At 38.8% G+C, this 12,313-nt stretch overlaps 1 protein-coding gene across 2 annotated transcripts in view; it reads left to right on the forward strand.

The window, feature by feature from the left end:
- The window catches only part of LOC581802, a 5,342-nt gene extending 655 nt beyond the window's left edge, over positions 1-4,687 (forward strand). The window contains exons 2-4 of one of the 2 annotated variants that reach the window (XM_030999523.1): positions 1,429-1,790; positions 2,796-3,162; positions 3,625-4,687. In XM_030999523.1, coding sequence (XP_030855383.1) covers positions 1,637-1,790; positions 2,796-3,162; positions 3,625-4,045 — 942 coding nt within the window. In that variant the 5' untranslated portion in view covers positions 1,429-1,636 and the 3' untranslated portion in view covers positions 4,046-4,687. The remainder of the gene's footprint in view (positions 1-1,428; positions 1,791-2,795; positions 3,163-3,624) is intronic. The other variant, XM_781785.4, reaches the window with a different exon arrangement.
- Positions 4,688-12,313: the final 7,626 nt, after the last annotated feature.

A 12,313-nucleotide genomic window follows, 5' to 3' on the forward strand; every position in this document is an offset into this window, starting at 1 on the left:
AATTTTCTGGAAAATACTAGACTTTGTCGCTCTCATTAACTCGCTGTGCTTTATCATTTCAAAATTCAAAATATTAGGAAAGTAACCCACGCCTTCTGGTTGCTTGTACTTATAAATATGTCAGATCCATGAACACGTCGGTCCTTTTGCCTATTGTGGGCATAGTAAAACCACCTAATATCTAAAACGCATTGCCATGGATATGACGTACCCTCCGCTGGGTGTCGGGTCAAGTTCGTTTTTCCAATAGGGGTCAATGGGGTCAGGCATCCAGTGCAGTGATTGAACGTTGAATATGCAGTGGCGGGCCAAGAGAGAGATAGAGAGAGAGAGAGAGAGAGAGAGAGAGAGAGAGAGAGAGACGGAGAGAAAGGAAGAGGGGGATGGGGGGAGGGGGGTGGATTCTTGTACTTATGCTCATGTCTGTCAAACTTGACACTCCTGGCGCTCCACACTTGATATATAATTCATGCCTGGCTTTTCAATAGACTTAGGATTGATACTAAAATTCTTCAGAAATAACGCACATGCGTGCATCTAAAAATAAAGTCACTTTTGAATAATCTCGCAATAAATTTACATTTGGCGATTCACGATAGATTATACACACATTTACTGATTCTCCTTTAAGAATGCTGCAATACTCACATCCGTCAAGACGGGTGGCCTCCAACAGCAAATGAGAATGAGTCACCACATTATGTAATTAATCATCCAGGTTCATTAAAATGAGTGTATCAAATAAGTGTGATGCGAGAAGTTGACCGTATAGGCGTGGTATAGGCAAACCGAACTGCTGTGTGTAGCTCACGTATCTTGCAATTATGATTATTCAATGTAGAGGCCCACATAAAGGAAAATGTAGCTTATATTATTCCTTCACAGATTACAATCGATTTGAGCCGGTGGGCCTAGACTGCAGCTTGTTGTAAAGAAAACTGTATTATTTACATGATTTATTATGGAAGCATTGATTTGATTGTGATGAACCATCATGCGATGTGTCACACACGCTACTAACAATTGACACTTTACCCTCGGTTTGTAAAACTTTTCTTTATACACTTTGTCCATTAATATCTTTGTGAGATTTATACCAAAGTTATATCTTATTTTACACAAACTAAGTCTGAAAGAAGTCAAACTTGAAGTCGGTAAGATTGTGGGCTTGTCCAACAGAAGATCCTAGGTTCGAGACCCATGCGCCAGTACGGTCCTTCGATAATCCTCAATATTTAGCAAGTCCTCATACATGACTTAAGCCGTAGTTCCCCCGTCATTCAACTACACGCACGGAACTGTTTCTTAGAAGTCAAGTAAAATGGAAACATTAACTTGGGATGTGAGGTTTAATAAATATGTCAGCAGAAACGTTGTCAATTCTAGTAAATGTTATCATTTCTGTTTAACCCTCTACGCAATATTCAGGAAAACTGTCTGTACTAGTGATACCCAATAGAAGACACCCCTGGCCTTGCGATTCAGTTTCCCATCAGACCTTGATCACACCGTCTGATATTTTCGTCATCGTCTGCAGTCGACATCGTCATCGACATCGTTTTCATCATCGACATCGTTTTCGTCATCGCAAGAGTATTCCAGCACCGGTGTGTCATCAGACTGACTTCCATTCAAGATGCCTTCCAAAAAGAATGACATGGCGTTGGAAGAGGGGTCCCCACCGAGCTACAAAGGGAAAGATGAACACGACAAACTCCTCATGGGCCTTACCGTATTAATGGTCATCATCTACTGCGGGTCTCTAGTCATCCCAACCTCTGAACGATGGGGTAGGTGAATTCTGAACTTACTGCTAGTTTGTAGCCTTGATGATTTAATCCAGTTCAGTTTAAATCAATAGACCGCTTTACTAACATATTCAAATGTTATGCATACTTTTTAAGCCCCACTGTCCTACTTGTAGCTACTTGCTCCCTCTATATAGAAAACTTCCACAATCGGTGCCTGTTGGTCCCCCATGATCCTCTATTTCTTATGTTATTTGAGAGCTGAGTTGATGAGATAGTCACCTGTCAGTGACTTCGCTGTGTGGTCTAATCCCTCCTAGCCACACTAGTGGTGATAAGCTTTAAACTAAGGTTATTCTTGACAACCTGAAGCTTGCCCGAGGTTTGCTCGACATATTAACAAGCAATTTATGCAGACTGGATTCCAAGTAATGTAGCTAACAACAGGTTCATTGAATAACTCGTCACTAGATTCCCAGGAAAGAAACATCCGCAAATTTGAATACGTTAGTATATTAAGTTCGGTTGAATTAAATTCGATTAAATTAAAAACAACCTTCACCTCTATAAGATTGCAAACAAGAGAACACAAATACAATTAAAGGAGGCGTTGTTCCTGAATGAAACATTGTGATTGTGATTAGGGATGCTCGATTGAAGAAAAAAAAGAAGAGGCCTTCATAGGCCCAATATAATTAAGCCTTTAGTTCCATTCAAGTATAAAGAATATCATATAAGAAGGAAACAAATGAGGATGCGGTGAGAGTTCGATTAAAGGAATATAGGAAAGGATATAGAATCACTAAAAATGCAATCCAATTATGATTAATTCGTGAACATCAAAAAACCTTCAGACCTATGTATGAAATGAAACAAGGTTGATTTAAACTTAAATATCGAAGCATAACAACGGGCGGGTTGAAATTAGGTTGATTAAGTAGTGTAAAGTAAATAAACTATATAGGAATTAGGAGTATATCGAAAATATTTATTATGCTGATAGTCGCTTGGATCCCCAACAATGTCTTTCTTTTCTTTCCCTCGCAGGCTGGTTGCCGACATCTGTCGGGAACGCCTCTGGCATTCACCCGACCGAGATCACCCCCGCCGGCTGGGCCTTCTCCATCTGGATCCTCATCTTTATGTGGCAGATGCTCTGGCTCATCTACGCCCTCGTCAACCTCTGTCGACGGAACGAGCACGGTCCCGTCTACCTTAACCCACCGGTCATCAGCGTCCATTTCGTCGTCGGGTACACGGTCAGCCTGCTCGCCATCATCGCCTGGTATTTCGTCTGGACGAATCTCATCATCTGGGGGTCTCTCATCGTGATCGCCATCATCCCAGTGTCCGTGTGGTCATGCATTGCGTTCCTTACTCGCTGTCTCGTCCACAACAGAAAGCATTTTACAAGGTGATAATATTTCATATATCTCGTATGAATTTAACGTTTGAATTGTTGATAAAATTGGATTGGATTCAAAATAGAATAACTTATTCTGAAATTGTATACAATTAAATACCAATGTAAGTCAATAAAAAACGATATACATTTGTCCTTCGACCAATCATACAGCATTTTTTGGTCAATGAATAAAAATATAGTAGATAAGATGGCCCGCTTCACTACCCAAATGTATGTGACGACTAAGTATTGGTAATTTCATATTCATAGGAAGGTGGGAAGGCGCCCCCAGGGTAGTGTCAGGTAAAGCATTCAGTAGTGGTGTATTATCACTAGTGTCCCTTTATAGACACTAATAATCACTTTGAAACAGCGCCATCTCCTTTCAAGTTTTTGAAAGCGAAGTTTAAAATGTTGCTATCAACCAGTAACATCGATTTTAATATTCTGATTTCTTCTGTCCTACATCAGCCGTGTCGACCTCTGGATATACCGCATCTTGGTGCTCAACGGCCTCGCCATCTTCGGTACCTGGACCGCGCTGGCCACGCACATCAACATCGCTATGGTGTTCATCTACGACTTCGGCCTGAGTATCGACACGGGTTCCACCATCGCACTGGTCATCGTCCTGCTCCTCATCATCGTGTACGCCTTCCTCGATCTCTTCCTGTGGGACCGCTATCTCCGGTACAACGTCATGTCCTTCCCCGTGGTCATCTGGGCGGTGTCGGCCATCCTCGACAAGAGACAGGATGAATTCGATTTCAGCGTTGATGCGAATTTTATACTTGCCGCCATTTTGTTGTCAGTGGGTGTTGTCGCGTTTTTGCTAAAGGTAGTCCTCCTTGTCGTGCGTTCTGTACGGGAGAGCCAACGACAAGGCATATGAAAACATTTTTAACATGATCGCAACTATTTCCAGTAAATCCATTCTACATCCCATAGAAATCAAATTCAGATTACGTAATATGTCATTGCCATGTCCGCACATTTCAGTAGGTGGCGCACAAGTCTATTGACATTGCATTAAGTTTAATTTCTCGAAAGTTGTTGCGGTTGCAAAGATCGTGTTTAATTAGGAACTGAATAAAATGTTTAAAATAAGATATTAGATCTATAATGCATTTCATGTTTCCTGAAAAATGCGTGTATACACGATATTGTAAGATATTCATCCTTTTCATTTTGGTGGTATTAGTTATCTTTCTAAAATTTTATATGACGCTCTTTTCAAAGAGCTGAATGACTATATTGAAGAAAATACGAAGAGCGATGTATTTAAACTGACATGGCATGTATGATTTAAACGCCGCGCATTATTACATGCGCTGAATGATATTCGTTGTAAATATGCTGAATACTAAGAGCGCTTATAATAAATTCTCGTCAAATCATATCACATGACGTGTAACTAAAATCTATCTTTCACTGTTTGATAAATAGAAGGACATATTTATAAAGTTGAAGATATATTTATACTCCTTGAATATCTACAGTAAATTAAAAATCCATACTAATTATTCGTACTCAATATGATTGTATTGTGTCTTTATTCCTAGAAAGCTTGCATTCCTCATCAGCAGAAACAAAAAAGTGATTGCACTTGTTACTGCACAGCTCTACTCAAACGCATACTGTTTTTAAAAAATACATACCGCCCTCTTTAGCCGATGATGACATGAACAATGAATATTAATTATAAGTATGACAGACTCATATTCATCAAATCAATACATTCCTACGCATACGAGGGCGATGAGGGCGAACATCAACAACAAGGAAAGAAAGAAACATACAGACAAAAAAAAGGCAGGAAACATTTAGACAGCTTTTTGTCCCAATCACTCTGATTAGAAGTAATAATCACTGTCAAGTTGACAATCAAGGGTGTCGATTTGTATCCTCGGTTGGGGGGATGATATGTGCCAATATATTTTCGGCAATGGATCAAAGCAACAAAGAGGTAGATGCGTGTGGCAGGTTGCACCCCCTCCCTTACAAGTTATTAAATTTTTAAAGTCACCCTCAATAAAGATAACATTTTAGAGAATATGGGACCCATGTGGGTCCATAGGCTTGCTACCTGGATTATTATCTTCTCAAGCATATAGGCAGGATTTTAATTTAGGGGTGGCGGTAGTGAGCACCTCTTAGGGGGTGGGTGCAGGGAGGGGGAGTTCCCCCCCCCCCCTTTCCGCGCGAAGCGCGGAAGCTCTGACGTTTAATTAAATGATTAAAGAAAGAAGACGATTCGTTGTACTATTATCGACCCTTAATCATTGTCTCAATTCAGTTCCCCCCTACGATGTTTCATTAAATTATCAGAGAAAGAAGACGATTAATTGTACTATTCTCGACTCTTAATCCTTGTTATGAATTCAGTTCCCCCTCCCCCTCCTGCTCTGACGTTTCATTAAATGATTAAAGAAAGAAGACGATTCGTTGTACCATTATCGACTCTTAATCATTGTCTAAATTCAGTTTTTCCCACCCCCCTACCGCGCGAAGCGCGGAAGCTTTGATGTTTCGTTAAATTATTACAGAAAGAAGACGATTAATTGTACCATTCTCGACTCTTAATCCTTGTTATGAATTCAGTTCCCCCTTCCCGCTCTGACGTTTTATTAAATTATTTAAAAAAGAAGACGATTCGTTGTACCATTCTCGACTCTTAATCCTTGTCTGAATTCAGTTTCCCCCCCCCTTCCCGCGCGAAGCGTGGAAGCTTTGACGTTTCATTAAATTATTAGAGAAAGAAGACGATTCGTTGTACCGTTCTCGACTCTTAATCCTTTTTCTTCCTATACGTCCTCTTCCTTTTCACTTTCTCTCTCTCGGCGTCTTTTAAAAAAAATTATGGGGGGCGACCGCCCCCACCACCCCCTGGCTACGCGCCTGTATCCTCTCTGTCTCTCATTAACTCTCTCTCTCCCACTCTCTTCTTCTTTTTTTAACTTTTGCGTTTCGTGCTTAACATTTACTAAGATCGTTGCTTTTTAACGCTGCGGCTTTGCATTTGGCGCATTGCATTTCTATGACGCTGTCGATTGAATAAATTGAATAAATTCATCAATTTCTGATGAAGCCGTATGAGCGAGAATTCAATTTATTCTTGTCTCATAAACGGTCGTCTCCCATATACACCCATGTTGACAATAATAATGCTACTGATGAAGAAAATGATGATGATGATGACGATGCGGATGTTGATAAAGAATATGATGATGATGATGTCTATGGTGATGAGGGTGATGAGGATAATGATGATTATGAATATATTGCAGAAATCGTGAATATGAAAGTCATGTATAACGATGCAATCAAAATAATTTACAGGACATGCAGACATTTGAATTGATATTTGCCATTAGAGTAATTTCGAAACTTTGAATCATTTGGGGGCGAGAATATTTGGTTTAACTATTGACGACCTAGACCCATTGTGTATGATGACGGTCATGGCCTGATGACGGTACTCGGGAAGGATGTCGGTGCGGTGATCGGCACTGCCTACCACCACGCACAATATAGTCTGTGACTACATAATTATGATGACGTAATTCTTTTGCCTAAAAAGTGTTTCCGAACCAAAACATTTATTTGTACTTTTCTTAATAATACAGCATAAGCACCCCCTTTGCAATGCTGTTTTAATTTAAAAAATGAAACCGAGCAAACAGACCCCCCCCCCCCCTTAAAAAACCCCATTCATTTAGTGGTATACGGTTCCCAGAAATTGCCTTCCATGATTTAGCTGAAATGAAAGCATGCTTTATAGTTAATCCCATACAATTCTATTCGTATCATATTTTCAAGTGTGGATAGAAAACATGTTATTAATAAGCACTTTACTTGACGTGCCTCTTCATAAAAGGTGGTATGGTGGTGGCTGAGTAATTTGTTGGCTTGACTACCCGCATGGTTGAATACATTGTCTGAACGATTAATTGATTGATTTATTCATCGGGTAAAGGTACTATGTCCCGATTGCAGGTTAAATAAATGAAAAGGTGTAATTCCAACGGCATTTGAAAGATAATACTAGTTTAGAACTTCCCCAAAAAGGAGGGCTTGAAAATGTCTTTAAGTGGGACAGTAACGACTATTAGTTGTCGAATCGACTTAAGAGCTATAGAGCCAGTAAGTAATAGTCTGATATTCAGACGATTGTACCGAATGGTCGTACGTTTTATGATGCGCAAATATTCAATCAGTTTAGTTTTGGCCATTACAATAAGTTAGTTTCTATTGATGTAGACAAATGCTTATATACCATTTACAGCTCATTTTATGTATACTACGAAAGAAGAAAAAGCCAGTTAGTCACTCAATAGTGTCTGACAGTGACGTCTATCAAGTAAACGGTTATCCTTGCATAATTTGAATATTAGTACACTGCTAACGTTTAAATTTCACAGATAGGACACACATGACATATTCGTCATTCCTGCAAAGTTCTACAAAATTTGATGTTGGCTGCAAAAGGGACATAGTATCTTTAAAATACTTTGTCAATTAGACTAAAAGTTACAACGGTCGATCTGTATACAGTGCCATATAAATACCATGTATTGATAAACTGTGGAAAATCAGTATTATCGTAGGCGTAAGTGGAAAATGAAATTTATATCTCGTGACTCATTCTTATGGCATGTCTCCAAAATGCATGGATTTACAGAAAAGGAGAGGAAGAAAGAATAACATGATACATATTAGAAAACAATGGGTCGGAAAACCAACATTAAACCAGACTGAGACTCGATCATGCGTTTACTCTACATGTACAGACGTTGTCACTACTGGTAGGGCTAATGATTAGGGTGTGTCTATACCAGTTTGTGTTATACCCTGATCTGTTGATTCGTTCATGCTTAATCAACAGAGTGAATACAGGGTGGATATTACTCTAGATTTCTCAGCTCGAAGAGGTGTATGGACTTGTCTATTGAGATAAGATGGAGCTGTCCATATGATACAAAATTATCCCAATGGAATGTTCAACGTTCCGAGAGATCTTACACGTATGGACGGCGATCATCAAATTTGGTATGGACACACTCTTGCTCCACGTCACCGCGTGAAACCCCAATGACATCAAAGTGGAAGTAACAGGTCACCTGTTTCCGAATCATGGTCACAACTCGGCGGTTTCTCTGCCTGAAAGCTGCCAATAAAAGATGATAAATAGGAAAGAGTTGCTGTGACAGAAAGTTCATCCCTAGTCCCTCCTTTCCTGTGTTTTAATGGTAATCCACCAATGTACCCTGTACTAGCCATACACAATAGACATAACAGACATGATGGATTTAAGCTTGTAAAATTAGAAAGTGTATTTTTTACTGGGCATTGTATAACAAGAGGAGGTTTAAATTGCCAAATCGTGAGCAGCGATGGTAGGGACATATACTAATATACAGAATGATCAATCAATTTTGCGCATGGCATATTCAGAAGGGTAACTATTATTTAGACTACGGATGTCAACAACAAAATATCTGGGATTAAGGGGCCTGGCTCATATAATCATAGCAATAAAATATAGGCCTACCAAAAGCACGATCATCAAGGGAATCACTGTTTTTGAAGCGCAGTTGTGAACAACTGAGTTGTAAAATTTAATGTGCACATTGCTTTCAAAGATAGAATCGCATTGCATTATGATATGCTATAATTAATGATAATCCTTTGTTTTTCCCGATTCTTTAACGTCCTTTAAAATCTGAATCTGATTTTTGTGAAAGGTCAATACAATCTTCTCCTTTTTTCTCTTTTAATGTTATCCTGTGACATAACAAGTCATTTAAATGTTAAAAAGTTCGTGTAGCACGTGAAACCACATTTCCTGCTGATTCAATTAGATTAAACATTGATGGAATGGTGATTGCCTATAAACTTTAAATTTGCATTAAAGGTACACAGAACAGCCAATTTAAAACTCATCGATTAGCGATGTTACCCAAATATTTTGTTTACCATCCGAGAATCGGCAATAAGAGTATAACGTATAGCGCTCAATATTTCGACTACTGTATGTCTCTATAAGCGCTTTACAGATATATGATTTAACCGGTCAGCGGATTCAGACTTGCCCGCACACATTCTCCACTCCACGGGGAGCATTCCAACCAGGCGCCATCATACAGATCGACGCTCTACAATAATTGTTGCGTCATATCGTGTTCCCTTTTAACACCTGGACGAGAGTGGCACATAACATGTGGATTAATGTATTTCAAAATGGGACATTATATAAATTGCCGGGCTGAGATTCGAATCCGCTACCCCTTGGATTGAGAGTCAAGTAAATGAACCACTATACCACAATACATCGACACGGTACGATAGAAGCACCACGTCCCTGAAGGTGCTCATTGAGAGATGATGGCGATGATGAACAGCCTTTTTATGGCGCCATATATCTGTTTCAAAAAACATTCAAAGGCTCGAGCTCCTCCAATAAAATTAGCATTTGAATGTCTGAAGGAAGATGTGGGATGTGAGTTCCACCCTCCTTTAACAATGGTTTGTCCAAGGTGCTAATTTGCACTTTTTGAGGTTCAAATATAGGTTTTGGGTTGTGTACAGTTTGGGGCAAAGTTGAACTTCTGTTACGTTTGTCCATACCTCACACGTGACGTCATTTTGCTTGCGTCATTACCTGCGCTAATCAAGTCCACGAAGGCTATTGGTGCATGTGCATGTCATGTTTGCACTGTTCATTTCGGATTCACTTTGTTTGTACGTTACCACTCATACATGGTGCGTTAATTAAAGGGAGCGTCAGTCAATGACGCAGTCCTACGTCAGACAAACGACGTCTCGTGTGCAACAGGCCTATGAAGTTGGTTCATTCATTTACGTGTAAACAACCGCGATGGCTTTTTGCGACGGTTCACCGCGTCATACCTGTAAGAGCCTTTTATTTACTGACCAGAATTCTATGAGTTCATGGTAGGTCAATAAATGCAAGCATGAACGGTCACTGACATGTTTGAAAAGCAGATGTGAGTAAAGGTCTAGCGGTCAGCCCTTCGGTATTACAGCATTGACATTGACCCCCATGTCATAGTCAGGTTTTTCAACGGTGATTTCCCAAACATAGCCAATGTTGGTAAACAAACACAATATAAAGAAAACTAGACGAAACAAAACAAAACAACACAAGACAGGACAAGAAAAGACAAGTAAACAACAACAATGAAGTAAAATTTGCAAAACACAAACCATCAAATGAGAACATATTATAACCTACACCTGTCCAATTTATATGCCCATTTTACGGGATGGTTTGCAAAGTGCCGGCCTAAAGAATGATCGATCAATGATGAAACAAAATGCCGAAAGATATCTGAAAATTACCATATCCATATGTCAATATGATATAACGTGTAGAAATATTCGATGCTAACGTTTTATCACGATCTTGATGATATCAATTATTATTTTGCACCTCTCTCTATTAATATTAGGATGCCAATTTATAAATTTGATGCCGTGCTGATCTAAGTAATTAGGTAGACAATGCGTTGAATTTCCCGCAGGCATAATCAACTGCACCCTCTTCTCTTATACAAAAAGTAATAATGGCAGTATCAATTACCATGATTAGTATTCCATATCCATCAATTACATTAAAATTTATACAGACAGCGAAGATATTTTGGCGGGGAGAAGACTCCCCTGACCAATACCATGCATACCGTTGTTAAAGGTATTATAAAGTTTTGGTATGGGGTCATGAATTTGGTTCAAAAGAACATATTGGAAGCATATGCGATCCTACTCTATTCAGTGATCGTTGTCGCAGTTGAAATCGAGTCTAAAGTTATGACATGGTAAATAATAAACTTTATGTTGATTAGCTTCCTCTCAAGGTCAAGATATTAATTAAGCTATAAAACAATGCTTCTTCACTAAAATCTACCGTTTAGCTATTCACGTTGGAAATTTTATAACACAACTACATATTCTGAGATTTTCATGGTCGCAGCTACCATTGTACGGCCGTAGGCGCTATTTGAAATTGTTATAGTCAATATTTCTCGAAAGCAGAAGTGTTTTAGGGACTAAATTTTCTAGTGCTTATAAAAAATCCGCAGGGGCATCCAAATATATCAAAATTGTAAAGAATCACTATCCACCCAATCTTCAAAATTTCCCAAAACTTTGTATTACCTTTAAGTGTTGACGGGAAAGAGAGAGGAGGAATGAGGGAGAGCAAGAAAGAGAGAAAGAGAAAGAGATATATATATATATATTATATATATATATAGAGAGAGAGAGAGAGAGAGAGAGAGAGAGAGAGAGAGAGAGAGAGAGAGAAAGAGAGAAATAGAGAGAGAGAGGAAGATAGAAGAAGGGGTTGATATGTTGTATCGACTGTGTTTAAGAAAATATGAAATTGCCACTACTTCTATAATCATGATAATAATTTATCTTACACCATTTTACTGTTGTGAGTGTCAATTCGCTTTTTTCGGAATAGGGCCTTGTGATAAAAGATAATGAATTACGCGTGAAGTCTTACTTATAAACATTCGAAAGTCATCAACATTTCAAAATGGACATTCGCTGAAAATAAGAAAGTACCTATCATTTTCAGAAAGTCATATCCCTTATATTTTGATAAACCATTCCCCTGGAGATCTAGTACAAGGTTAACTTATCTTTAATCATCACATATTCAACTTTTAAAATGCATGTAATATTAACAGGGGATACATGTCAAGTAGTATGGTACCCACCACCAATGCACTTTGATATGAATTTCGATAGCATGGCTTCTTCGGAAAAAAATAATTATGTCAATGCACTTAGCTGCTACAAATGACCTCGGTCAGTCTAACAATAGAACCGCCTGACCTCTTCTCGTTTATCAACGGAAGAATATGACAGGTTTGTGCCAAAGTTATAATGTTTATGATTAATTCTTCGTAGCCCACCGGTTATTGCATAGTTTATATGGAAAGTGAATTGGTTCTCGTGATACAAGTGAATCTTATGAATACATCTATTTTATTCATAAATAGGAGAGGATGAAAGTCTCGAAAGTTCATTGTTGTGGGGAATTACGTGTGTGCAAAATGATTTAAAAGGGACCTATATATTACCTAATCCCTGTTTGCATTGCCCGAGAGTTGTTTTCATTAAACTTCTT

Source organism: Strongylocentrotus purpuratus, unplaced genomic scaffold (assembly GCF_000002235.5).
Source record: "Strongylocentrotus purpuratus isolate Spur 01 unplaced genomic scaffold, Spur_5.0 spur5_contig_861, whole genome shotgun sequence".
NCBI classification, from domain to species: Eukaryota; Metazoa; Echinodermata; class Echinoidea; order Camarodonta; family Strongylocentrotidae; genus Strongylocentrotus; species Strongylocentrotus purpuratus.